The sequence below is a fragment of the Serinus canaria genome, chromosome 1, assembly GCF_022539315.1.
Source record: "Serinus canaria isolate serCan28SL12 chromosome 1, serCan2020, whole genome shotgun sequence".
Lineage (NCBI taxonomy): Eukaryota > Metazoa > Chordata > Aves > Passeriformes > Fringillidae > Serinus > Serinus canaria.
The window spans coordinates 21,385,664-21,413,197 of record NC_066313.1 but is presented as its reverse complement, the minus strand read 5'-3'; the positions used below and the strand labels follow the sequence as shown (position 1 = coordinate 21,413,197).

The following is a 27,534-nucleotide window of genomic DNA, read 5'->3' as shown; positions in this document are numbered from 1 at the left end:
TGTTGAAGAAAGAGTCAGAACTCTGCAATTCTTGTTCTCAAGGTTTTTTATTGTTTCTTATCTATAAAATTCTTTCTCTGGCCTGCCGAGGTTTGTTCAGCAGGTCAGACAGAGGCACTCTGGCCAAACTCAGGGCAGTGTTATCTTTTTATACTAAAAGCTACCTGTACATTATTTACCATAACTTCCCAATACCTATCACCTATGTTAGACAGTGAGCTTCTACTCTAGACCAATCTAAAAGTGCCACCATAATTGCAGAAGATGGAGGCCAAGAAGAAGAAGAAGGAGAAAGGCTAGACATGCCCAGATCCTTCTATCTTGCCCTCTGAACTCCTAAAAACCTTAAAAATCTATTTTTCACTTTGTGACAAACTAATTTTTATTCTACTTAGACTTTTGTGGCTTGCAGATCCTCATATAAGGTTGGTAATTTGCCCTATGGGTCATAATTAAAGTCACAGGTGTCCTGGGCTCTGTGCCAGGGTCTCTGAGCCCCCTGGCAGGGGTTCTGTCAATCCAGGACAGCTAGAGGGATGTCCTGAATTCTGGCAAACCATATCATTCCTAGTTAGGGCTTCCATCGCAATGCTAAAATGCCCTCTTTGCACATTTTTAGTGATGTGTCAGATAAAATAAGCCTCTCTCTCTTTTCTTCAGATAGCTTATGAAAACTGAAACTAAGTACAGACTTGTCTTTTAAAAACTCAAAACACTGAATAATCATTACCTTCACCTCACCTATTCTTCCTAACTTCACATTTAAAAGGACTTGTGAGGTGCCAACAAAAAACAAACTGTATGGTAAGTAGTTTTTAGCAAGACTTTGAGCCAAGTCTTGATGATATAAAGTATCTATTAGTATGGAAATATATGAAATTTTCAACCCAAAACCTACTAAGTCATGGGTCAAATCCATCTTTTAATTTAATCAAATTTCCAAATATCATCATGCTGCTTTCAAGCTAAGCAGTGTCAGAATTACAGCTGTTTTGGACACAGCAAAGATTTCTTCAATTCCTTAGCTTTGCCTAGCATAAAAGCTCACTGACTTCTGATGTCCATTTAAAAGTGTACATAGAAATAAGAGCACAGGTAAGTGTGGCTGGAGTTTGGCTTTATGCCTGTTCATCTGCCTAACCAACTTTTCCTCCCATTTGTCTCGATTCTATTTATACATCTGCCCAATCTTTGTGTTTTTATACAGATCAAGAGCATGCTGCTCATCCTTTGCGAAAATGGCTTTGCTGTCCAGGTTCCTGCCCCTCTCCGTGGGAAGCAGGATGCTGTGACCACCTATCACATAAAAAACCTGCCAACACAGTACTTCCATTTTTATAGTATTAAATCCCAAATCAAGGTAAAAACCTCTCCTATGGCAGAATTTAATCTTCTTCATTGTGCCAGGTGACTAAACTACCCAGATGAGTTTCTTGTCCCTGTATTTCATCACAGGGTTTTTGATAATCTCCTTGAAAGGGAATGGCAGGTAGAAGCCATTTGTGGCTTGAAAGTACAAGTTGTTTTTGGTTTATTCAAACCTACATGACACTGAAAGCATGATGTGAATTTTGATTATAATTAGAAGACAGCATTAGAGAAAAGGAAAGGTAGTGCATTAGTTCTCAAAATATTTTAATTTTGGTAATTTTCACAAAAAGACTATATCTTGTGGTTGATATTCACCTTATAGGAAATTTCTTTCAACAGTTATAAAACTGTCAGGTAGTCACCTTGAAGCAAATATGAAATATCTCTATTTTTTTAGCAGTGTTTCTGGCTTTTAAAAAAATCTTATAAGTTTAAAGGTGTGCATTTAATTTCTGAATGGTACTTGGTATTTAAAAGGAATATGTGGGGCCAAAGGAAAAGAGTTATGCCAACTCACAGCTACAGTTAGTTTTGTGAAACTAAAAAGCAAGCTGATGTTAGGCTCAGAAGGAGAATTCCAGTGAGCAGGCTCTCAGTTCCACACTCAATCCACTACAATGCAACAGCCTCTCTCATTCTGTTTACAACCTGAGATTTCTCTGCCTTCTCTGTTAACTGCTCCTGTATTACTTATGTCAGGCAAACTTCATTTTGTGTTATAACTTGGAGGAAGTCAGCATGCAGGAGCAAGATCTCTAGATGTTTTTCCCAGCAATATCGATAAGAATAATCACAAAGCATGCATGAGAAATGAAAGATTAAAATAATATGTATTGAGTTTTGTTGGTCTTCTTGTTTGTTTGTTTTTTGGTTGGTTTTCTTTTGGTTTTTTAGTCAAATGAGAAGAATAATGTTGAGAAACAATTACTAAAAATAAAAAAATGTTTCTACAGGAAGAAAGAATATTAATGGCTCTCTTTTTAATTTGGAATTAGATAAATAATTAATAAGTTACAAAAAAGATGTTCTAATGCAAGGAAAGATTTCTCACAGTAAGGGTGGTGATAAAAAAAGTAATTTTTATAGTCTGTAGAGTCCCTAGAACAGGAGATTTTTAAAAGGTGTATCAGACAAAGATCAGCTGATAATATTTAAGGGCTTGCTGGTTCATCTATCTAGTATCTTCCTAGGAAGCTACTGTTTTAGAGAATGTTTGATATTTGTTTATGCTATAGTAGGCTTGAATGGAAGAGAATTTTAAAGGTTTGATAAATCTTTCCTTCATAGTTCAGATGTTAATTCAATTACAGCTTCTCTCTTTTGCTGTATACCAATGATGCACTGGAACTTCTTCAAGTTCAGCTTTCCTCTTCTTTTCTTTCTCCAGGGCAGGCAGGGGACAGGACTTAGGATTTTTGCAGGAGTAAGCCTAGTGGTGAAGATTTGGAATAATCTCTGTGAGGAAATGTTGAAATCTGCTTGTCATTCAGAATTATTTCTGTTTCAAAGGATCAAGAGTAAATACCTCAGAGGAGGGAAAGGGGGGAATTTCACAGGAGAGTCCCATGAAGTCTAGTTGATCTCTGCTAAGTTGACAGGAAAGAGATTTCTGTAGATATTTTGTATGTATAATGCCAACACCACCTTGGATTTCATTTATGAGACTCCTTCAGTCAGTGATGTGTGGAGTGCCTTGGTTTCATGTCTTGGTGTTTCTCTGCTCATTGTAATAGCTGAAAGAGGAGATTGCACGGAGAGAGAAAGAAAAGGAAGAAAAGGAGAAGGCAAGACTTGAATGGATAAAGCAGCAAAAGGAGCTGGGACTTGAGGTAGAAGAACCTAAAGAGGAAGAACCTGAAGAGGAGCCATTGCCACCTATCTACATACCAGAGGAGCCTAGTCCCATCCTCTGTGGCTTTTATTCAGCACCAGGAAAATTTTGGCTTTCCTTGGTAAATCAGTTTTTACTTCATGTTGATTGGGTTGCATGATGTGACATCCTTTCCCTTTGAAATCTGTCATCCCTAGGACATCCAATTTCTTTCATCCTTGACAGTTTCACTGGTTTTTGTGAAGTATACCAGTAGTGTCACTCTGATTTAGATTGTTTGGTAAATACCCAGTAGGTGCCCTTCTTGGTGGTGCCTGAATGGGCACAAAGACTGAGATGTTCCCTCACAAGCAGAAGGTAGAATTTTAACATAGTGGTAGAATGGCTTTTAATGCCAGAGATCATGACAGACTTCTGTCTGTGGATAAATAGGGTCTCTAGGTGTTTGGAGGTAGCACTTTCTAACGTATCACAGGTCCTTAAGAAAGGAAGAATTATTCTGAAATTTGCATTTTCCTGGTCAGTTGCTTCAGTTTTCTTTTGTCACCATTTCCTTATGGTCCTTCTCTTCTTCAGGGTGGGTACGACTCAGGGTTTCTCTATCACTGCGAATTCTCACATGATGATGGAGAAAACCCTGAGAAGAGGAAGGATGAACCCTTTGAAGTGATTCCTATGGAGAACACTGAGAAGAATCCCATTCACCGAATCTCCTTCTGGTAAAACACTGTAATGTAACAAATAGCTCTGGGATAAAGCTTGATGAAATTTAACTTGGAAGGGAGGAGTGTATGCTCCTTTGCCCCTTTTCAATTGTGGCTCAACTCTAGTATCCATGAACTTTCTCTGGTTTTCCTGGCACTGAGTTTCACTTAAAATTCCTAATGGACTTAGCTGAGCCATGTGTCTGATAGAATAATGTTAAAAGATCTTCAAAGATGAAAAAGTGGGATTTCTAAGTAAGTACTGACTAGAACTCAACCACCCTAGGTTGTAGAACTCCAGGAGAACCCCTAGAAGTCCCTGCATATAGTGATCAACAGAACAGCAGTTCTTTATCATAGTTAGCAAAGAGAATTAGATCATGGAGCAGTCAGTCTATCCCTCTAGTGCTAAGAATATAGGCTTCTCAGGACATTCTGTGAACTGTATGAATGGAAAGCCTGGATTCTTTTCAGACTCCCAGTGTTAGGTTCTCTGTAAGAATATGCATGTTCTGCATCAAAAGGAGGCAGGTTTAATTCAGGGTTTAATCTACTGCTGGCTGCATTCACCACCATCTGTACTAAATGGGGAGCAGGGGCTAAAAACTGCTCTTCTAGCTTTTTAGTTGGTGTCTGCTACACTGCCCAGCTCAGGGCTCAGAGTAGTTCTAAGATACCTAGCAAGTGCTGGAATGTTCCTGAGCAGCCAGTTAGCTGCAAAACACTTCATAGTAGAATCACACATACCTTAAATGATCCAAATACTTTGCTTTCGGCTTCCACACTTGGGAAAGTGATTTCTATTAAACTAGATCAGCTCTTTTCATATTTTGAGCTTGCTTGTTAGAAGTTGCTGCTATTACTCTTTCTTGTTGTTTATTTAACAGTACCCGCACCCCCCTGATGATCTGTGGGATGCAGGATGGCTCCCTGCGTGCTTATCCTCTCCAAGAGGAAGGCCTCTCAGTGGGTGCCCTGAAGAACTACTGGTACCTGAATGTGCACGACAATGATAATGGGCAGATCCGGGGGATCTGTTGTAGTCATGATGATGGGTGTCTGATTACCTGTGGTGGAGATGGAAACATTTTTACATTTGACTTCTTGTCAGAGGAAGAGCTTCCCAAAGAGATAAAAGTCACAATCCCCCCTCCTAGGGTAAGTTGGTACCCTCTTTCACTGAATTAGGCCTATTTGGAATGAAGCTATCGAGATGGGCAAACATGGTTCAATTATTTTTCTTAAAGATCTTTCACAGACAAAGCAGAAGTTTCCCAAACTACTTAGAAGAATAGCTCTTGCAAAATGTTCCCTAATAAATGGGCTCTGGGACTGCACTCTTCCTTCTCAGTGTTTTGTTTTTCTCCAAGTAAACATAGTATGTGTTATTCATATATAATATTCTGCCAGTGCTTTCCCACTCAAAGGTGTAGTCATGCATATTCCTGGAATGAAATAATTGCAAGGATTTCTCATACTTCATACCTTTCTTGGGTTTAATTCCAGTAAAGTATGATTCTGCTCTGGATGGGGATTCTAGAAATACTATTGGAGAATACCATATATGTAGTTTCTCCATACATCTAGTACCATTCATCTAAAATTCACAATGGATTTGCAAAATAGCACAAGATGATGCTGATGCCGTTGCTCTTTCACTCTTGGGCCGCATAAGTGTAATGAATTTATAGGTGTCCTGTACTCACTGCAGAGCTGATCATCTCTAGCACGTTTAAACAGTTGACCCTGGAACTCAGAAGCAGTTCTACTGATAATGCACAAGAAGAGGGATGTCAACTAAAATCTTCAGACTTCATTGAATTTTTAAAAAGAATTAAATAAATATAACTTGAAAGAAGCAGTGAGAGCTGCTGAGTAAAGAAGTGCCATCTTTCCTAGTATTGTTGTGCACAACAAATATTACGGTGGGCATACATTCAGTAGAGATTAAAAATCTTGAAAGTGTCAACATAAAACAAATTAAACTTTTAAATATGTTTTAATACTGGTTAGTAACTACATTTTGAAGGATGCTTGGTAACAGAGACCAAGGAAATTGTGATTTGGGCCATTCAGCAAAATTGTTCATGACTAATTGGAATTCTTTACCAGTATTACAAGAATATATAGCACTGAGAATAGAGCCAGAGTTATTTTCTAAAAGAGAATGATTAGAACCTTTCATAGCAGAGCCTTACTAACTCAAATATTACAAGAAATTATTAATATACAATTATAAGCATATTTACAGATTTATAGTTTTAAATATGTAAGTAGCTCTATATAAAGACCTTTATGGTCAGTTCTATTGTTCAGGCTAACAACATTCTTAATGACCATTCTAATAGAGTTTCTCCCTTTTCAAAGTATATCTTCATTAAGTATCTATTCTAGTTTTAAGTGGTATGGAAGATTTAAAAAGTTCCATCTTCATTAAACTTAATGAGATTCTTAGAGAACCAAATACAAATCATCTGAAACTGAGTTAAATTACAGATCAATTAAGTACAACTAAATTGTGGGTGATAGTCCCCTCTCTTTTTTCAGGGCATCATTGCCTAGGGAAATGAGGCTTGTGCCACTGCAATGTCCATCCATCTGCCATTCTTCACAGCTAGTAATTGTGAATCCATTATGCAGTCAGCAAAAGCCAACCAGACTAATTACAGGTGTAATTTGGGATTAGCCCAGGACACACTGACTCTTGTCAATGTGGCTGTGAGGGGAGACAAGAGAATTGGGCTGGGTGGTAGAGAACCAAAGATATTATGGGACAGAGTGAGCTTAGGACAAGCAATGATGTAGCAATTTATGCCACTAGGGAGGTTATAGGGTTTGTGTTCTCTGTCCCTAATATTTCGTTAGTTCTTTTTACATATAAACCAACTTCATTGCTTTTTCTGCTTGAAACATTGTAATGTAATATTTATGGCCCAGATAGTAATATTGAAAATAAAGATTTCTTTTGTTTTGGTGAGACGCAGTGAGAACTCTGTCTTAATGTCTATAAAAGCTTTATTGTCTGTTGAACTATAACTGCTTGTTTAAAGACAAGACAATGTTTTTATTCCAGAGAGGTCTTGAGAAGGAGAAGGCTACTGAAGACATTAAGGATCCTGATGCCTACACGTAAGAGATGTTTAGATAACGATGAAAGGGATTTTTAAGTGTTGGTAGCTCTTTTCACATGTATTTCTTTTTTGCCTACAAAGAGGAGGGACAAGTTGATCACCCTGAATTTGAGTCATTTATTTGTGAAACACACCATTTTTTCAGCCTTTTTTTCCATTTCATTTATTTTTCTCTGGAAGTAATTCAAATATCCTACTGTGAGGCAGTTAACTTCAGACTACAGAGACAGCAAAAGGTCAAAGCCCCTTGATGTTAAGAATGTACAAATATACAGGAAGATGATTCCTTTTTAAGTTACCTTAAGGAGCCATTGAGTTTACAGTGAATTTAAGACTGTCAAGGAAGCCTAAAAGGTCATATACACTGTAACCTTTCCACTCTTGCATTGAGATAACATAATTTCCTTTTTATGCATTTTCAGTATTGAGAAATTCAAGCAGAAAAAGGAGTATGAACGGAAAATGAAGGAAGCCGAAGAAAAGAAAAATGAGAAAAGAGAGGAGTTAAGTGCACTGAGACAAGACTTTGTTTTTCTCCTTCAAAAGAATCAGGAGTTGCCCAAGCACATGCAGCTGCACAGAGAGGTACACCTGGCTTTTATTAGGGTCATTTACATTTACAGGCACCTTCTTCTAAAATGTTGCTACATAGCATGTTGGGGCCAAAGATGTCCAATGTGTCACTGACATATTTTATGAAAAATCCTTTTGTTAGGATCTTTTCTCCTGAGAAGCTGAGAGGCCTTAGAAACTAAATGTAAGCAATAATTACCTGCTGCTGTGGAATGCAACAGGTGCATCTTTGATTGGTCTCATGTGGTTGTTTTTAATTATTGGCCAATCACAGTCCAGCTGTCTCGGACTCTCTGGTCAGTCACAAGATTTTATTATCATTCCATTCCTTTCCCTTCAAGCCTTCTGATGAAATCCTTTCTCTTTTCTTTTAGTATTGTCTTAGTATATAATTTTCTTTTATTATAATATATATCATAAAATAATAAATCAGCCTTCTGAAACATGGAGTCAAGATTCTCATCTCTTCCCTCATCCTGGGACCCTTGCAAACACTACCACATCCAGTGCTTTGGATTAAGGTAGTTTTGAGAATACATAAATTGCTGGACTTCTGAATTGCAGCTGAATCACAGCTGATTATTTGCAGCAATGAAGAGGCACAGGAAAAAAAATTGGTTCTCTGTGGAGATAGCTTCTGAAATAAAGGATAGTGTTGATGTGCAGGCAACTAAGACAGCTAGGTAAAAATATTTATTATGAAGACCTAGTAACCAAAATAATGTGTTGCTGGGCTTTCTGTTTTCCTGAAGGAGTTTGAGATGGACCGTAGGATCTTTGAAGAGCTAGGTCGGCAGACACTACAGAGAATCCAGTTAGTGCAAAAGCAGCTGGCTTGGGAGCATGAGAAACAATTCATTGGACTGCAGAAACTACAAACACAGTAATTACCACTTTTCTTCTACTTCTCTCCCTAACCTTCCATGGGGCTTAACATCTATAAAGTAGTACCTCCCACAAGAAAAAGGAATGTGATAATTTTTTTTCCCTCTCTCTCATATAATCAGTATTTCATCTGTTCTGTTCTTATTTAAGAATCTTACTTATTCTTGGAACATACACGAGAGTATATGTTCATATTTATTTCTAATAACTTCTATTGAATCTTTGGTAAAAATGCAGATAGTCAAATGAAGGAAATTACTTCATTTGGATTAACTTTTCTATGAAGAAAGCTGGTTGAGACTATTTGCCTGGGGTTTTGCCAGTAAATTCAATAAGAACCAAGAACTCATACTGAAATGTTGAAAAACAGCCTGGGAAATGAATGCCTGTTTTTAAGACATGTTGTGTTTCTGTCAGATATTTTAATGTCATTGCTAACACAATGTTCTCTATACAATTTGAAGTTACAAAACAAACTTTCTCAAGGAGAAAAGTTTAGGCATGAGGTGCATTGTGAGTTGGTTTTCGTAGATCTAGGTAAGAGCAAAAGATGAATTAATAAAATAAATACACAATTAAAAAACCACCTTAGCCACACAGAGTATGTGACTTGGAAAAAAGATAGAATGAGCATGTTTTTGACAAGTTCTTAATGGAAGATGAAATTTACTGTCATGAAGAACCTGGTATAAGTTTCAATATTGGGAAAAGTCCTAATGTGTTTTTCTTGATCATCTCCATTCCTAGATTGCCTAAAAGTCAATAGATAGTGTCAGATGTCATCATGCTATGCAATTACTTACTGACTTGAGGATTTATATGTAAGGATTGCATGTGCAATAGGTAAACTACACTATTCATCCCCTTTTGGTTAGGGTAAAATGGAATGTTGTGTCCACTGACATCAGACAGTTTTGTCTAATTTATGATTCCAGGTTTCGGGACTCTCTGGAATTTACTCTCACTGTTCATGCTATTCAAAGCAATCATCAGATTTCAACCTACAGCCTTCTGTCAGTGTCTGAGAAATACACCCAAGATAAGAAACAGGAGGACAGCAAGGGGGCAGTATATAAAGAGAAGTGGACAGCACTTAAAGAGGCAGAACAAGCAGAAGAGGAGATCTTCAGAGAGACAAGCCCTGTGCATAGAGGTAATGATAACCATTTAAATCTTTCAATAATATGGTTTCTGTCTTTCATTGCAGTTTGTGTTCCTGAGTCCAAGATAAAAAAATACACATGTAAGTGCAGGTAAAGAATATAACTGTAATGTGGTTTTTTTAGTACCTACATACAAAGTAATGCTCATACATAGTTTTCCATGTTTAGATCAATGTCAGCAATTGTCTGTCAGCCCTATGGGTAGAATGTGACTAAAAGTCAAGTCAAAGAACCTGAATACTTTCAAAACATCCACTACAATGGAACTAATTTACACCACTTCTACAGGAGTTGTCTGAGGGAGTTTCCAGTAGCTGGGACTGCACAGTGCTGCATGGTATTAAATCTTCACATGGTTATATTTTGTTTCAGGAAGTGTAGCTTTTGGGAATGAGGCTGAAAGGCTGAAGACACCAGAGGTCCGAAAGCCAACCACGCGTTATATAGAAAGCAGACGTCAGAAAATCAGAAGGCTTGTTGAGAAATATGATGCACTGAAAGCCAAGATCATGAAGAGGAGGGCAGAATGGCATGAACTGTGAGTTTTGAACTGGACTCTGCTCCCTTTTAGTTCTGCTTCTTGTTTAAAGCCTAGTAATGCCATTTAGGTGTCATATGGGACTATAATCTCCCTGCTTAAGTTTTTATTCCTAAGGGTTGTAATTAAAACAGATGAATTGTCATGTATCTCCAAGTCTTGAGAGCATTCGAATATATTTAGTTTCTATGGTTCCTGTAAAATGTTATCAAATTTGAATCCAGCTCAGTAGCTGCATTTTCAGATAGGGAATGTGTCTAAATTGATCATGACTGAGAGACACCTATGCCATTACAGTCAACTCAAAGTGAATCCTGCCAGCCCCTCATGGAGCAGACACTGTAACAACTGGGTTAGGTCAGCAGTCTTAGCACCTCAGCCATCATGTGAGTGTTTGTGATATGCTGTCATACTCCATACTAGTCTTTATCTTGAGCAGCAAGAAAAGGGGACAGGACATCTTTCACAAAATCATAGAATATCCTGAGTTGGAAGAGACCCACCCGGACCATCAAAGTCCAACTCCTGTCCTTGCATGTGGCAGCCTCAAGAGTCACATCCTGTGCCTGAGAGCATTGTCCAAACACTCCTTGAAGTCTGTCAAGCTAGGTGCTGTGACCACTTTCCTGGGGAGCCTGTTCCGGTGCCCAGCCACCCTCTAGGTGAAGAACCTTTTCAAATATCTAGCCTAAGCCATATCTTTGAATGACCACTTTTACAAGGCTGGGTTAGTGGAAGGTGCTCCTGTCCGTGTCAGAGGCACTGGAACAAGATCTTTAGGGTCCCTTATAACCCAAACCATTCTATGCTCATGGAAGTACAGAAGTCTTTGCTTAGGAGATGAATGGCAGGGAATAGGACCAATGTAGAGTCAGAATACAAAGCTTTTAAGGGTATTGAGTGTTTAACAATGTAGAGTAGGATCAAGTGTTCTGTGCTACAGACTGGTAGATTGTTGATGTGTGGCTCCCTGAAATTGATAGCAGCATATGCTCACTTAACCCAGAACTCAGTCTGAATGTGAAGGTTTAAACTTTCCCATGGCAGAGTTGTTTAAGAGTTCTTAGGGGGAAAAAATATCTGGGATTTTCATTTAAATGTGCAAGGATATTCTTTCCAAAGTAGCCATTCTTTTCTGAAAGGGATGCATCACTCTTTCGCCTCCCAATCTTTACTGCACAAGTAAGAGGGTGTGAAGTGACTGTTCATTTGTATGCTTTCTGTCTTGAAGTTCAGCTTTATTTTGTACCTACCAGATACAAGAACAAACCTAGACATAACCATGAGAATTCCAAAGATGCTGAGGAGATCAAAGAAGCACGGGAGAATATAGGCTGTTACAGGCTGAAGAGTGCCACTAACTACACACTCACTGAAAATGAGCGTATAAGCACTGAAAAGAAGATGATGCAGCTTGCAATCCTAGAAGACTTGGTATGTAAAACTGTATATAGCTCCATTTTTGGGGGGGAAGTGAGGATAGTGTATTAATCACTGAAGAAATTTTTTGAAAGGAATTGAAAGTGAATGTGGGAATAGGCCTTGAAGGACAGATGGCTGTTTTAGGTAAGCTTTAGTTACAAATCAGCCCTTCTCTTGTGAACTGTCTTGTGTTTCAGCAAACCCACACCTGAATCATTCCAGGGTGAGTCTTTATAAATGAGGAGAATTTACCTTTACTACTATTTCAGCAGGAACATCTGTCTTTTTTAGTTACAAGTCTGATAATCTAGTAAAAGCACTGAGCTAAGTAACCCCTGCCATGAAATACCTTTACAAAAACAGGGATGTGAGCAAGGACAAGTGTTCTAGTGTGGCCTCTCTGTATTTGCACTTTAGCCATTGCTGCTCTTGGAATTGGAATCTTCCTGAGAAACCATTTTTTTTGGAGCCACCTTGCTATAGTAGAACTCCTACAGTTACCTCACATCTTTCAGCCTTGAAGACACAATAAGTTCAAATGTTGTGCAGTATCTTTGTTGCTTTCTCGGTAATTTTTCCCCCTATCCTTCTCATAGGAATGGTTTTTCATTGTATTTGGCTGCAGTACATGACAGTAGCACTGGATAACTTTGACAGTGAGGCCTAAGCATTACAGAAGCAATGCTACTTTCTCAGGGGATTTGTTGGATCATTTTAGTCTCATGCTTGGGCTTCAGCACTTCACTGTAGTGCTGATGCTACCAGATAGCCAGTGATTAACCCAACTCATTAGAACAAGCAAAGGAAATAGTTCTTGTCATAAATTCTGGTTTTATCCGGGTGAGGAATTCCAGTTGCTTCAGGTGGATGGTGTGTTATTTGCTTCTATAAAGATCAGAGAAGTTTCTGCCAAGTATATTAATGATAGATCACATTCAATTATTACGTTATGTAAAAAGAGTCAACTAATACGGTGTCCCCTTATCACAGAATAATCATTCTGGATTAATAATCCTAATGTTAGCCTTCTTGAGTTGGGTAAGACTGCTTCCTGTGGTGGAGAGTCCTACTAAAATAGTTTTTTCCTTTGCAGATCCATGAGATGAAAGTGAATATGAACAAAGAGATTGTGTCCTTGAGGGATCTCAAGGTTTCTACTATTGATGAAATCAAGAGTTTAGTGAAGGAAGTCAAATCCATACAGGCAAACTTAGATGTATCAGAACATATCCCTATTCCCCCAATCCCTCAGTTACACCCAGATGAGGTTCCTGAAAAAATAGTTGAGTGCAACAGCGACGTCCTGCTAAAGTTCAAAGAGGAGCAGGAGGCCAAGGCAAAACTTGAGGAACCGCTGGAAGGGTGTCTCTCGTCTCGCGCATTTAGGCATGTGTTTCTTCAAACTCCTCCAGTGGAAGAGGGTGACCCCGTGGCACAGGCTGGTGATGCATCAGCTGTGGTCACAGAGGAGCAGAAGGCTTTTGAGATGGAAAAAGTAGAGCGAACAGAAATGGAACTGGAAATTTTAAAGAGGGAGAAGATAAAAAATCTATACTTGCAGGAAGCCTTGATTAAAAAGGTAGGAAATTGAAAGTTATTTTTGTCAGATTAAAAAGTCCCACTGGTTCATAAATGACACCAAAACCCCTTCTGTCTCAGGATTGTAGCTAGTCTTGCCTTTCTGCAGTCCTGGGAAATGCTGACATGCAAATTTATGGTGGAAATCAGTATAAATCCATAACTATGACCTGTGTTTTGACTATTGTCACTTGAAAGATATCTTAGATTTCTTACTGATTGTGCCATGAAGCTGTGATCTTAGTGGCCAAAAAAAGGGGGGAAAAAGGCAAGCAAAATATTAGACATAACTTGAAAAATTACAGAGTTTAAAAAGCTGCATCACTACAACTTTGTAGATTCATGTTCTCAGCTCTTCAATAACTGTAGTCTCAACTTTTTGGTCTAAAAATTACTTTGTAGGATTAGAAAAGGTACAAAAGAGAGTAACCAAAGTGCTTAGTCATGGAAAAGATTTTCTAAAAGGTACAGCTAAGTGGATAATATATCTTTGGCCTGCAAAAAAGGCAACTGAAATGGTTTTAGAGATGCAATAAAATTCTGAATACCATACAAAAGGAGGGTGGGAATCGTGTCTTAAAAGAAGGAGAGATATCAAATGAAATGGTCACATAGAAAGCTTGAAGCATGCAAATGAAAATAGTTTTCCTATCGAACAATAAGCTAAGCTTTGGAACTCAGCGCTAGAACGTGGGGGAAAAAATTCCATTCAAAGCTGCTGAACACAAGTATACTGGTTCAAGCTCAGGATGCACCTAAGTCAGAGTTTAAGAAAGCTGTATAGCAGAGGTATGCCACTATTCACTTGTTTGCTCCATTTCTTAGCATCTCTCCTCTAATTTCTGCTGGGAGTTGATTCTTTGGTCTGCCTCAACACAGACACCCTTGTGTTCATGTGTATGAAGGTTATGAGGGAATACCCAAATTCTGTTGTAAACATCACACACCTGTAAGTTAATGTTAGCAGCTGCTAGTACTTCTTTTGCTGTAAATGTCTAAGTGAAGAGCTGGCAGCTATTTCAAAAGAAGTCTGTTGAGACAGAAGTTATTTATTGATGCATCTGGAACTGTAAACTACAGACTACTTGAAAACATTTTCTGAAGAGTAAAATACTTCAGGCATGGAAGGGATGCAGTGAAAGATTCCTGTGAAGCCCTAGTGATTTTTTTACTATTATGCTGAGAACAAAGACAAAGATTTGGGATTAACTTGTCTTTCAAAGTGCATCAGTACTCTCTAGGAAATAGCATGTCTGAGTTGTGGGTTAGGCAGAGAGAATTTTTCCCTTCTGCTCCCTTCTCTAGCTTTGCATGTTTTCATGCTCCTTTGCTCCAGATCAACACACTGGTGATCAACTTCGATGCTGAACTTCGCCTTTTGAGGCACAAGAAACTGAAGATGGATGTGCAGATGAAAAGTGCTGATCTGCGCTGCATCACATGTTGTGAAGAGCTGCTTATCCTGAAGAAACTTGAGATACATGAGGACCTTCTTGAGGAGAAAATTTGTGCTCTCATCAGTAAACAGGAGGACATACATGTAAGTAGACCACATGTACCATTAATTTAAATTTAACAGTACCGTTAATGCATGGCTTGAAACAAAAGTAAACCATAAAGTAAATGGTGGCATCCCTTGGCTTTGTTTTAGCACCAATCCAGTGACTAGTGCTAAATTTTGAAAAACAAGAAACTCTTGATGATCAGCCTAATAGGATGGTCATTTCTGATGTTGCCCTGTTTTTTTAAGTTTTTCTAAGCCTGCTGATGTTTACATTCTTGCAATGAATTTTCTCACACACTTTATGTAAATAACTTATTGTTTTGCATTCTTTTTGGAGGAAAATAAATTTGATAGACTGTTAGTTTATCCAGTGTCATTGGAGAGGTGGCACTGCCATCCTCCAAACCGCTATCACTTCTAGAAATCTATAAATGTCGGAGTCAAAAATTAAAAGTCTCTTTTTTGCGTTGGAAAATCCAGTGTCCACATCTTTCTGTTTCATGTCCTAAAGTGACATTCTAACTTCCAAAACTTAATTTTTAAATAATCTTAACATCTGTATTTTAATAGATCCTTCATGATATAAGTGACTAATCACATACTTTAAGAACATATTCCTAGGTGATGCTTGATTGAACCATGGGTTTAATCAAGAGAGAAAGACAAGTTTTGCATTTCCAGATCTTCACAGATGCATCCTATACATGTACACATGGGCTGTACCTTTTAACTGAAATAGTTTTATGTTTGTTTAGTCAAAATTGAAGAGCTACCTTGCACAAATGGAGGATAGAAAGTGTGAGATTGTAATGCTTGAGGAACGTGAGAAAGCTCTTTATGCCAGCTTTGAAGCATCCCTTGGAGAAAACAATGAATTTGCTGATTTTCTGACTGATATTTTAAAGAAGGAAGTTGAGTTTGTGGAAAAAGAAGAAGTAGGAAGAGAAGCAGGTTGGATATTTTGTTCTTTTTGCTTTATGGATTTGTAATACATATTTCCATGTGGTCAAGTACATGTCTCTCAGTCTAGCTGGAGCGCTGAGCACACACAACACTCCAGTCAGTTCAAAAACCCATAGGTCAGACCTACCCAGATTTGTTTATAGACTGACAATGTGTTCTGTGGCTGTCATCTGGAATGATAATGATGTAATTCAGTTTCTAACATGACTGCAGTTGGTCTGATAACAGCTCCTGCAATTTACATCCTATATATCAATACCGAGGACTGATAATTGGTAAGAGGAAGAGGTACAGCTTTAAATAGGTGCTTCCCATGCTGTACCAATGGGAGCTATGGATAAGTGATTAGTCTGTCACATTTGTGATATTCTGCTCTAATCTGTCCATTGGCTAATGAGAGATAATAAACCTAATCTGCAATCATCTATTAGTCACAGGACTAAACATATTACAATAGGATTTCATTTGTCTTAGTGACTCACTTTTAAGCTGTTGAAGCTAGGCAGTCCTACTGAGATAAAAGACTTGTGCTCTCTCTGACTTGGCTTTTGATTTCAAGCGGGACATGATTAGCAAAAAGTGCAGACAATGGTGATGTTTTATGAAAGATTTGAAACATGGGCTGCGTCTGTGCCGGTTCTACTACTAGGTGATTTCTCTCTCTCTCTCCCTTTTTCCCTTTTCCTTTCTGTGAAAACATCACATCAGATCAATGCAATAGGCACGAGGTGCCTGGATTCACATATCACCAGAGTGATCTTTCATGGGTTGCTGGGCTTGTGTTCACCAGCACATTGGCATCATGCATAGCTGGTGAGTCTGGAGCATTTTGCAAGCCAGTGCCTGTTTCTTTCAGGTGAACAAAATGAGAATGAAGAGGAGGATGATGAAAAGCCTGATGTAAAGACTGATGAAGAAAATTGTGGATCTGAAAGCATAGTCTTTGATGACTCAGTTTGCCCAGAAGGTACCTAAGGTGTTATTTCCTTCTGTTAACTTGTTGTTTAGCTTTAAGGGCAACATTATATGTTTGAAAAGAAAACACAGCTTTTTTAAATTATTCACTGCGTGGTAAAATCATGAAAGGCTGGAATGTGTGTACCCCTTCTGTGTGCAGCATTTTTCCCTAGGAAACTTTGGTCAAGACAATAAAACTGCTGGTAGTGTAGACTACCCTAATTTAAAAAGTTTGGGAAAATAAAACTTAGCTAAGCACTAAGAATTAAGTCTTTTGTGTAAAGAAGCATTCACCATTTCATGGCGGTTATCTGGAGAGAAAAGGCTCCTGTCTCGATTGGAGCAGTGGCAAGGCTGTAGGTGCTCTCTGGAAACCAGCTGCCTGGCCTGGCTGGATCTCTCTCTGTTCAGAAAAATTCTGAGGAGATTCTCATGCTCTTAATTGAAGCTCTTTGTTACCACCTCGTGGATTATGCAGCAATTGCCTGTTGCTAGGCTGCTCTGAAAAGTTAGTAGTTTTACTTTTCAGAATCCTCTTCATTTGTGCATTCAAAAAAGGCAGGCAACCTCTCTCCCTCTTTTCTTTTGTACAAGCTTAGCTAATTTAGGGTGTTTTTTAAAAAAAAATAATTTTTGAGTGATGTGTCAATGACCATGTAATAGCACTGCTTCATTTTCAAGTTCTAACTTACCAACAATTTGCCTTACCTTTTTTTTTAAATTGGATTTTAAAATTATTTCCACAAATTGAATTTTTTATTATCTTCTTGTTCATCTCATTTTTCAATGGAATGTTGGGAAGAAATAAAGATTTTTTTTCTTACTTAAAATGTCCAAATTGCTAATTTAATAGGGTAATTACATGTTGCTTTAATGTCTTCATATTTGTCTCTTTATGTGGAATTTTTTTGGCCTTTATTTTTATTATTCTGCCTGCTGATTTGGGCATAATTAGGCATTTGCTAAGCATTACTGAAATCACAGTATTAGATAGAAATTCACAGATCTTCCTTACCATGACACAGGTTTTATGAAATACAGCTTTGTTTACACGTAGAGCTATAAATGATCCCTTCAGCAAGTTCTTAATTTATAGTGAAGGGTGCTATGGAGAAACAACTATGTGCTCACATAATTGAAGATTTTACTGGAACACTTATTTACTACTGGAACTGTATTGCTTACAAAAGCTATTTTTTGAGCACTTGCCTTTAATGCTGGCTTTGATGCATTTAATCTGACTTCTGGAAACAAGTTGCCTTGACTGAATGTAAAGAAGAAAAAGATCCATCCAAGACATTGACCCGTTCATGGAGGCACGTGGCCCATGGGTGTATGTTTAAGGAAGCTCTAGGGAAGCAAACCCATGGTGCTATTATGGGGAATGCTGGGAATGTGCACAGCAGGAGAAGGTACCAGCTCTGCTCAGTAACTCCAGAGTAGTCACAGTGAAAGTAAGCTCTTCTTTGACTCTTTCCCTCTCAGGCTGCAGTGAGGATCTCTTCCTGAACACTGTCCAGCTCCGGCAGCAGCGGATAGGCATTGAGAAAGCTTTAGAAGAGGAGAAGAAAGTTGCTGCTGTCCTCAAAAAGGAATATAATGCCTTGGCCATAAAGGTATTGTAGTGTTTTCTCAGAAAGCATCAGCATATTCAATGTAGTGCTAGTGATTAGTGCTGGTCTGAGACTTAAAAACAGAATCCTAACCCTAAGAGAGGCCTCCATTTGGGAAAGATATCTGTGGTAGCACAGAGGCAGGAGGCAGGTTGACATGGAATACCTGTTCTCCTGAAAAGGGTAAATCAAGTTTAGCTTTCATGGGGCTGGATCCAGTCTTTAGGTCAGTTCCTTCCCAGCTGTCTAACCTCATGCAGCAGCAGGAACTGGATTCTCCTCTGGTTCAGATGAAACACATGGTGTGGTCTGGCTTATTCTCTGTGTGTGTGTATGGGAACAGAGATTAATGAATACTTACCCTAACACAAATCCAAGTTAAAATAAATGCATAAAAATTCTATTCTTCCATCTATTTCTTTTGCTTTTAGTTATTTTCCATTGCTCTTTGTCACAGGTAATCACTGAATAAACTTTTGGTACAAATTTTCCATTTTGCCTTTTTGAACTCCTGCATTCATTCAGAAATTTGATTTCTACTGATTAAAAAATATCTTATTTTGAAGGGTTATCTGGAAGAGAGGGTGCTACCAAAATAACATTATGCAAGTCTTGCACTTTTTTTGTCTCAAAAATGTTCCATCAAGCATGCTTAACATACAACATTTAGTTTTTAAAGGCTTTCCTAAGTGCCAGCTGCCACATATTCACCCTGGGGCATGACATTTGAGTCTGAATTGTTTCTTTCTCATGCAGAATGAATAAGCATTTCCAGGCATAACACAATAAAAATTATCTAGCAGGCTCTGTAGATCTACAAGTGTTTTAGATACTAAACAAAGCAGCTGTCTCTTGATACATACAGAGCAGCTCCAAGGAGACATTCACGAGTGTACACATGTGCAGAGGTATTCAGGTTAGAATTTTGCTTGAATATATGTAGATAATCCTTGGGTTCGCCTATGAAACTCACCTATTATAAGCAGTTTTTAAAAAAGCACATTTTTATATACTTCTTTCCCTTTGGATCAGGAACTCTAGCAGAACCTTGTTGCCTTATGTATTCTAAGTATCACAGGATTTTGTTTGTCCACAATTTGTCTTCTGCAGGCAAAAGAAATAGAAACCAGTCTGGACACAACAAACAGGGAACTGGATGCCTTTCAGTGGGAAAAGCTGCACAAACTGAACAAGCTGGATGTAGTTGTGCCTTTGAGACTCCATCAGGTAATTCAAGCTGCTGTGCATCTATCTGCACATGCAGAGGAGCCTGTGTACGTCTGAATAACGGTGTTACTGTTCTTCGGGGCCCTTAGTTCCTGATTCACTATGGTCTCCTGGGAAGGAAGTGCCATTAACTGAACTTTATGCTGCTATTTCCTCTAGAATTCCCTTTTTTCCCCTTCTCCTGTACTGACAGAAATGAGGTAAGGACAGGCAGGCTGGCCCACAGTGGAAATGTGCATGATCTTCAAGTGCTGTATAGGTTTGGCATGGTATTCTACTTCAGGTCCATAACTACGGATAATCTCCTGGGGGGGAAGAAAAAAGAAAAACCTCCCCAGAAAAAAAAAAATCAAAAAATCCCCAAAAAGTATTGAAACTAATGGGAATTCTGCCCAATTCAATAATGCCAGAGTGGATACAATGCATTCATTCACACAATTCCCTGGCCTAAAAAAAGAGTTGTACCCATGCCCACCTCACTCACTAATTCTCTATTGCTCACACATTTTATATACATAGACGTTTCCATCGCCCTTGATAAGTAAAGCCAGCCTTGCTTATTTCTGGCTGCTTTTGCAGGTGCAGTGCTTGGTTGATGGGGAGTTGCCCCATGACTTCTCCCAGACTTTAGTATTTACCAACCAGTCCTTGCAGTATCTGCAGAAAAGAATTGTGGATCTACGTAATGAAAAGGTAATGCAAAGAGAGATACATAAGAAGGCCAAGGAGCAACATAAGCAGCTTCTCCAGGACAAAAAGGAGATGGAGATGGAGATTCAAGGTGAGTAACAGAGACTCTGAACAACACAGCATTGCTAGTGTTCCTTCTGTCCCTCTCACTGGCTGTGGGTAACTCACCACGTCTGGCTCTATACTTGCATAGCTGTCACAGAGAGTTACTGCAGAAAATAGAACAGATCAAGTGGACTCTTTTGATGGAGTAGCAGTTCTCCAGCATTGCAATGTCATCAGGCTGTGCGAAATAATTTGGCAACTTAATATAAGTAGCGCTGACTGAGATGAGACACTGGAAGTCTGGACACTGTTTGCTATTTCTACTTGTAAACCAGAACTCCTAGGATAAAAAGTAGTTTCTCCAAAGATACATAAGCATTTTTTGGTAATTTCCTCCCCTTTGGAACATCTGAAGAAGGAAACAAGACCTATTCAAATCAGTTTCCCAACAGCCAAACCCAAAGTTGGGTTTGAATAGGTCTTTCTGGTGGAAACAAGACCTATTCAAATTTCTGATTTGAATAGGTCTTGTTTCCACCAGACCTGCAGAGGCCCTATACAGCCTGTGGTGTGAGAGTGGTTTACTAGGACCGGCTTAGAGTGTGGCTTAGTGACCACACTAAGCATGATCATAGGCAAGGACAAGTGGCATGACTCAGCTGTGAGCTCTGTGTGGTTTTGTGTGAATTATTTATTACAGAGCTGACACCAAAAGGCTCAGACAAAATGCTAGGATAAGGCAGATATTCTTGTAAACCAATGAATGACAGTGCTGCAATTTGTGCCAATGTCCCTCTGTTAGAACTGGATGAGAGGTGCAATAATCTGATGATGGAGAAGTTTGGTCGGCTGGTTGATTTTGAAGCAGTTCAAGTACACTCTGTTAATATACCTATGGAGCAGATGAAAGTGAGAATAATGGAGAAAGAATATGAGCATTTCATGGAGCTCAAAGAATGGGAGGTAAGCAGCAGGAAGAGGAGGAAGACAGGTGTTGTGATGATCTCTTAAGGCTTAGTTTTCCTGGGGACTGAAAAGTTACACTAAAATCTTTTGTCACCTTGCTCATGTTTGATTTTTTTCACTTGTCCTTAATAAACCATAGTGTTCAACTCCAATTTCCCATCTTCATTGCTACCTCTGCTCCAGTTGCTGGTGCACATCCTATTTTTCATGGAGATAGTTGATCTCTCTGTTTTGCTTTCCTCAAACACATTGTCCTACTTCATTCCCTACATGAAGCTCTTGTAGAGTGCTTTTCTCTGTTTCTCAGGTGGCATTCAGCACCTCCTGCCTTCTCTCAGTGCCTTTGCTGACAGACTTTGAGTACAGGGCAGGTTCTGGCTCATGCCTGGAGTGCCAATCTGTGCAGTCTGAAAATTTCATGTCTCCATGCCTAAGGCTCAGCTGCTGTGGTGCAAGCAGGCAACACACTTATGCTGCCTTTACAGAAGAGCACAGGAGGGTACAGAAATACTATGTACCTAATGGCTTTTTTTTTTTCCCTCACACTCTTGCCTAACTGCTTTACTTACTTAGGCATTTATAATTTAGATATATTAAAAACAAAAAGATGACACTGCACTAAAGGTACTGTGTGGCTGATCCTGCCAGGTGGTGTGGCAGGATCAGTCTGTTGTTTACCTGTGACATTTACATTGTGCCTAGCATTTCTTCCCCACTCCACACTTTTTGTCCTCTCTCATCCCAGATCAACTTTTTACATCTTTCTAGGAACGAATTGTAGTCCTGCAGCATCAGCTAACAAAGCTGACAAGGGAAAACACCAGCAAGCTGCACCAGCTGAACAGGTTTTGCCGTGAAAAGCATCAGCTTGAAACTGAGCTGGAATCACTGACAACTGGTCAGGTGAGCCTTGTAGCCACTGCAGTGCTTGCAGGTTTGGGACTGTTCAGAAATGGGTGAGGGATCATCTGGCCCTCCCCAGCTCTATGGTCTCACATCCTACTCCGCAGTCAGCAGTTTGGGCTAGGAGTGGACAGACTGAATGGCTGCTCCATACCTTACCATCTCTACAATTTCTTACTTTGTTGCTTTCTAACACTGAAACAAACTAATTTCTAACTAAAATATGCCTTGAAGGAATGAAAAGAATATTCCTTTGTTACATGGAAACAATCATATTACAGTCACGTAACAGCATTACAATGAGAAGTGGATTTATTGCTCTGTACTAGGGAGTAAATCTAAGTTAGTGAACCTTCACTTTCACATTGTTCTGACTAAGGTGGGGAGATGTCATGGGTATGTCCTGGTTCTTGGAAAGCTTCACTTTCCCTGTTTGAAATAAATTTCCACTGTTCATTCTCCATGTTTTATAGGAGCCATCTTTTTCCTCTCAATTTTTTTTCTCTACAGGGAGGAGAATTTGAGGGCACTCGAAGTGCTGACATCAAAGAGACAGCCCGGCTGGAGTCACAGCTCACGCACATGACTTGTGAGGTGGCCCTTCTGAGAGAGGAAATCAGCCAGGGCAGATTAGATGAGATGTAAAAGAATTCACTTTCCTTAGCAGAAAAGGTGGGTGCCTCTTTCTACAAGCTTTACCACAGGACTCTGAGACTCATACTCCCTCTTCAGAAATAGTAACTAACAATCCACGTCACCCTTAAAATTAACTGCAGCAGCAGTCGTGCCTGGAAGAGCAAAATTAATTGTTTTCGCTATCCAGGGGTTTAGTTGTAAAGGGTTATATTTGTTTTTTCTATCAAAATATGACTGTAACAACATATTTGGAATAAAAAATAGCAAATAAAACTACTAAATACTGTTATCAGTCCATTGCAGAGGGTTGTACTGGACAAGGTGCGCTTTGTGTATCCATGTGTGTGCATTGTCTGTCTCTATCTTCAAACAAGTGGCTCTGGAAAGCTGGTTTGAAGTTTTCTTGGGGAAAATATTTGTTCTCAAAATGGTAAAAGAAGTCTGCCTCAAGCAAGCATTTGTTACTGCTGACCAGCAGTGGCCCTGCTCTGCTAACTGAGCTAGTCAGAGTCCAGGGACACGCTACTGGCCAGGAGAAAGCAAAGAGGCCTTTCTCCTCAGGGAAGGACATGGCATTTACTGGCAGGAGGTGCATGTAACAATGCAAAGTCAACCTGTAATTCCACTGGCCTGTACCTGCCTGATCAGCCAGAGGGCCAAGCTCTGTGTGTTTTCAGGTGTTGGTGTTTTTTTTGAGTCTCTCATTTGGTGTGGTGGCAGTATGTGATCATTTATAGCACTTACCCTGCCTGATTGTGAAACCTTCCTTTATCCCCAGGCTGGAAGGATTGTGTTCTTCCCATGCAAAGCTCCTAAGATGCTATTTTTTATCTGAATAAATTAAACAACCTCCAGCTGCTCTTGCTGTTCCTCCCCACTTCCCACCTCTTGCCACAGGTCTTTGTGTCTCTGTCTTGTGTACGCTCAGCAGGGCTCCAGCCACATATCAGCCAGGCACAAGAACTTCCTGCTGGTCCCAGCACAATTGTGTGAATGGTGCTTGTGCAGCCTACCCTTGCAAGAGGTCCCTGCTGGGGGAATATATATATATATATATATATATATATATATATATACACAGGAATATACCTGGTGCTGACAGCTCTTGTGCAGCTGCAGGTTGTGCCCTAGGAGGTAGGAAATGCCTGGAGTCCCAGGCGAGGGCTGTCTGGCACCAATCCCTTGCCTAACAAAGGCCAAGGACATACAGTGCCAGCTGGGTAGCCACATACCTAAAGACTCAGCTGGAGACAGGGAACAAGATCCCAGACTCAGCATCACTAGTGTCTATTTGGAAAACTCTTAAGTGCAGGAAAATGTTACCTTTCCCCAGATATCCTGCTTGCTGTATGATACAAGTGAAAAAGAAAAGGCTCATTTTGTGTGAGGAATCAGCTTAGAGCCAGGCACAGCAAAGACTAAAGCCTTTATTTTAGATGTTAAAGCGTGAATTTGTCTTTACAGATAGGCAGCTGCAGATGGTGTGTATGTGAAAGGTTGTTTAAGTTGATTAGGCAGAGTGCATAACTCCAGTCCATTCACAGGAGCGTGTTCCTGGTACAAACTTTCCTGTGGGGGAAAGGAAAAGACCTTTTGGGCAGCATTATTTGTTGTGAAACCCTCGCTGCAAGAGGGGGCTGGCAGCTCTGTTTGGACGCATGTCCTGCAGTGTCCCTTGTCATGCTCTTTCCATCGTGTGCCACTGAGAGCTGCTGCCTTGTTTCCTGGGTCCTCCTGTGACCTTGCTGAGGATGCCTTCTGTCTCCATAGCATTATAAAAGGCACATATACATCTATATACAAGTGCATAAATATATAAATAGGGGTGTTATACAAAAATAAATACCCTTTCTCTTTTTAGAATAAGTCTTTTGCAAAAGGCAGCTTGGTCCCTAGCTGGTGGGAGGATGAGTCTCTAAGGGTCTCAGTGGTGGAGGGCTGCTGTTCAGATGTCTTGGTAGGTCCTGACCCAAAGATGTGATCACCGGATTCTGGGCATGGAGATCTCCTCTGGACTGGCAGCAGTCTAGTCTTTCTACCTCTTCAACTGGCACTAGGCCTAAGCAGCAAGGGCTTCCTGAGGGGGAAAGGAGCAAGAAATTATTACAATGCACACTGGAAAGAGAGATGCAGTGGGAGGTTTCAAGTCAACAGTTCAGTTTATGAGGAGCGGTACTCTGATCGAAGAGGAAGATCTGCATTCTGAAAGTCTGTGTGGGAATTCGATGCCATGATCACACAAAACAAGTTTGATCTGCACTACAGGGGTGGATCAATGGATTAGGTCCTAGGGAGATGGATTAATTGATTCATATCACTTGAATACAAGCCATCAGAAAGGCTCTGCAGTGAGATTTCCCCTCAAGAGCAGCCTAAAATGATGAGATGAAGGAGGCATGGAGTTTTCCAAACTACTGACCTTGGTGGAAGAGTGTATCCCGTCGAGCATCCAGGCTAGGGCCTCCCACTTTGCTTCCTATCACTGGATGATGGAAGCCAATAAAGTGCTCTTGAAGGTGAGGACAATCATCTTGTGGCTGAAGAAGCTGGTGGGTAGAGTCATCTGGGAAACTGTAGAGGAAAGAGTTGTCTTCTGTTCTGGAGCTGGGCAATCTGGGGAAGCAGGCAAAGAGGTTTAGTGCTGTTTACAGATCTAACTCCTCATGTCATGTATCAGCCAGCACATCAGTGTTGTGACACAGAACATTCCTAAATGAAGGGAAGAGCAGAAATTGGAATCTACTTGTGGTATGGGAATGAGGCGATGTGAGACCTGGTATCCATCCAACAGCTGGTAAGTGCCACAGGAGCTGAGAGGAATAGTGCCTCACAGGAAGCATGGTAATGAAGGATGTCTGAACAGTGAGACACAAAGCAGGGCAGCTGTTTATCAGCATCAATCACAGATGTTTGCTTCTCTCATCCTGCTTTTCAGTCTCCCACTCAGAAACAGGAGGAGGAAACGGGGACAGAGGGGAGTAGGTCTTGACCACCTCTACAATTAAATTATTCCTTCCTGAAATCCTAAGAGGAATGAGTTGTGTGAAGAGAATTAAGACCAAGGTGTCCTAGTGCTGGAGCATGGATTTGTTTCTCAAGAGCTAGGACAGACTGAAGTGTATTGGGGGCAGGCCTTTGTGAGTATGTAGCCTTATAGGTCCCAATAGATTATTCCACCCTCTCTCCCCACAGGCCAGGACTCACCTGGAGGGCGGGTAGTCTTGCTGGGCACTTCCATTCTGCAGCACTCTTGCCTGCAGCAAGGCGTTGCTCTCCTCATGTGACTGGAAGGAGAGAAGGATTCTTAGCAGAACACTGGCACACAGCAGCATTAAGAGGCAGGTGCTGATCTGTCAGTCAGAGCCCTGGGGCAGACCACTGAAGCTCTTACAGCAGAAGGCAGAAAAAGCTGAAGCTGTTGCTTTTGCTACTGAGGGCAGAGAAACTGAGCACTGAAAAGCTTACTTTACACTTACTGCTCAATGAGTGGGGGATAAACAATTTATAGTTTCAGCTCCAGCACTGCCTCTTACCCTTTTACAGACAGAGTCCTCAGCACTGTCAGTCCCTGTGAGCTCTGCTCAGGGGACACAGGAACTGTTTCCATAAGAGTCACCTTTTCTCACTGCCTTCTCCATACTTAAGAGGCACCTGGCCCAAGAAAACACCCCTTCACCTGTGTTTTGGAGTCCTTCCTGTTCCCCTCATGTCTCAGACTTCACTACAAAGGGGAAATCTCTTTTGGGAAGCCAGCCTTGCCACTTCTACATGCTGCAAAGTGTGCCAGCCATGCCTGGAGAAGCCCTCTCACTGCAAGCGTGGCCTCCAGCTCATGACAAACCAGCTCTTGATTCCAGGTGTGGACTCACCTGTGGCATTTCATCGGGGCTGTAATCTCGGGGCTTGGTGCTTGCATACCCCACTCCTGCAGAGGTGCAGATGCCATTCAGATGTGCCCTGCTGGCATAGGGCTGCCCACTAACAAAGGGATGTCCATTGGCACGAGGAGCAGAGATGCCTCTCAGAGGCACCATGGTGTACTGGCAGGATGACACCAGCAGCCCAGCTCCTGGGAAGCTCATGTCAATGGTTTGCTCTGCAGAGGGAAGGAAAAGAAAGTCTGAGGCAAAAATTAGAGGTAAAGTCAAGCTTGTTGAAGCTCAGCATCTATAGGGTTAGGCTGTCCTATGAGGCTGCTATTTTGGCACCCAAAGCACTCTTGGAGATAAATGGTGAAAAGGAGCCCTTCCCCCTAGTCCCAAAGGTTTTTTTGCAACAAGGCAAGCAGGACAAGGGACAAACAGTGGCCTTTGTCTTTATGAGGTTCCACAGGACATCTGAGACTTGCCCTCTGTCCTTCCCTTCCCTGCTTCCCAGAACTCCCTCACATTTTGGGTATTTGATGCAACTACACCCCGGGTCAGATTTAATCCACAGACAAACCATATCCTGTAAATCAGCCCCCAAGAAACAGCCCTTACTCTGTTTAGACCAAGCTCTCCAGAGGCAAAAGGGGATGAAAGCCACAATGAGGAGGACGATGGATCCCAGCACAACGCCTACAATCAAGTACGGCAGGTCGCTGGAACGGGCCACCATGGCTCCTGTCCCCAGGCCACTGTGCCCACCACTGAGTGGGGGACGCTGCTGAGGGGGCACTGTGGAGGGTGGAAGACGACCTGGCAGACCAAGAGACTTCCGAGCTGTGGAAGGAAAAGAGAATGTTAGAGACAAGGCAGATGGCACAGCAGTAGTCCAGGGATGTTAATGCTGCTGTGGAGCGGCCAGACTTCTATGGTGGCTTTAAAGGAGCACTCCTGGATGACAGGAATCC

At 40.5% G+C, this 27,534-nt stretch overlaps 2 protein-coding genes across 3 annotated transcripts in view; one reads left to right on the top strand and one right to left on the bottom strand.

Annotated features, from left to right (window-relative positions):
• The window catches only part of CFAP44 (cilia and flagella associated protein 44), a 38,597-nt gene extending 14,892 nt beyond the window's left edge, over window positions 1–23,705 (top strand). The window contains exons 14-33 of the mRNA XM_030235207.2: window positions 1,208–1,360; window positions 3,105–3,323; window positions 3,779–3,921; window positions 4,794–5,064; window positions 6,980–7,035; window positions 7,460–7,622; window positions 8,363–8,493; window positions 9,431–9,648; window positions 10,031–10,196; window positions 11,453–11,630; window positions 12,712–13,197; window positions 14,533–14,736; window positions 15,456–15,651; window positions 16,520–16,630; window positions 18,106–18,236; window positions 19,344–19,460; window positions 20,040–20,241; window positions 20,998–21,158; window positions 21,930–22,064; window positions 22,575–23,705. Of these exons, the coding sequence (XP_030091067.2) occupies window positions 1,208–1,360; window positions 3,105–3,323; window positions 3,779–3,921; window positions 4,794–5,064; window positions 6,980–7,035; window positions 7,460–7,622; window positions 8,363–8,493; window positions 9,431–9,648; window positions 10,031–10,196; window positions 11,453–11,630; window positions 12,712–13,197; window positions 14,533–14,736; window positions 15,456–15,651; window positions 16,520–16,630; window positions 18,106–18,236; window positions 19,344–19,460; window positions 20,040–20,241; window positions 20,998–21,158; window positions 21,930–22,064; window positions 22,575–22,709 (3,576 nt within the window). The 3' untranslated portion in view covers window positions 22,710–23,705. The remainder of the gene's footprint in view (window positions 1–1,207; window positions 1,361–3,104; window positions 3,324–3,778; window positions 3,922–4,793; window positions 5,065–6,979; window positions 7,036–7,459; window positions 7,623–8,362; window positions 8,494–9,430; window positions 9,649–10,030; window positions 10,197–11,452; window positions 11,631–12,711; window positions 13,198–14,532; window positions 14,737–15,455; window positions 15,652–16,519; window positions 16,631–18,105; window positions 18,237–19,343; window positions 19,461–20,039; window positions 20,242–20,997; window positions 21,159–21,929; window positions 22,065–22,574) is intronic.
• A 406-nt stretch (window positions 23,706–24,111) lies between these two features.
• The window catches only part of BOC (BOC cell adhesion associated, oncogene regulated), a 54,711-nt gene continuing 51,288 nt past the window's right edge, over window positions 24,112–27,534 (bottom strand). For both annotated transcript variants that reach the window (XM_018908110.3, XM_009102542.4), the window contains exons 15-19: window positions 27,182–27,403; window positions 26,570–26,796; window positions 25,905–25,984; window positions 25,120–25,313; window positions 24,112–24,777 (exon numbers count right to left, since the gene is read on the bottom strand). In XM_018908110.3, coding sequence (XP_018763655.1) covers window positions 24,593–24,777; window positions 25,120–25,313; window positions 25,905–25,984; window positions 26,570–26,796; window positions 27,182–27,403 — 908 coding nt within the window. In that variant the 3' untranslated portion in view covers window positions 24,112–24,592. The remainder of the gene's footprint in view (window positions 24,778–25,119; window positions 25,314–25,904; window positions 25,985–26,569; window positions 26,797–27,181; window positions 27,404–27,534) is intronic.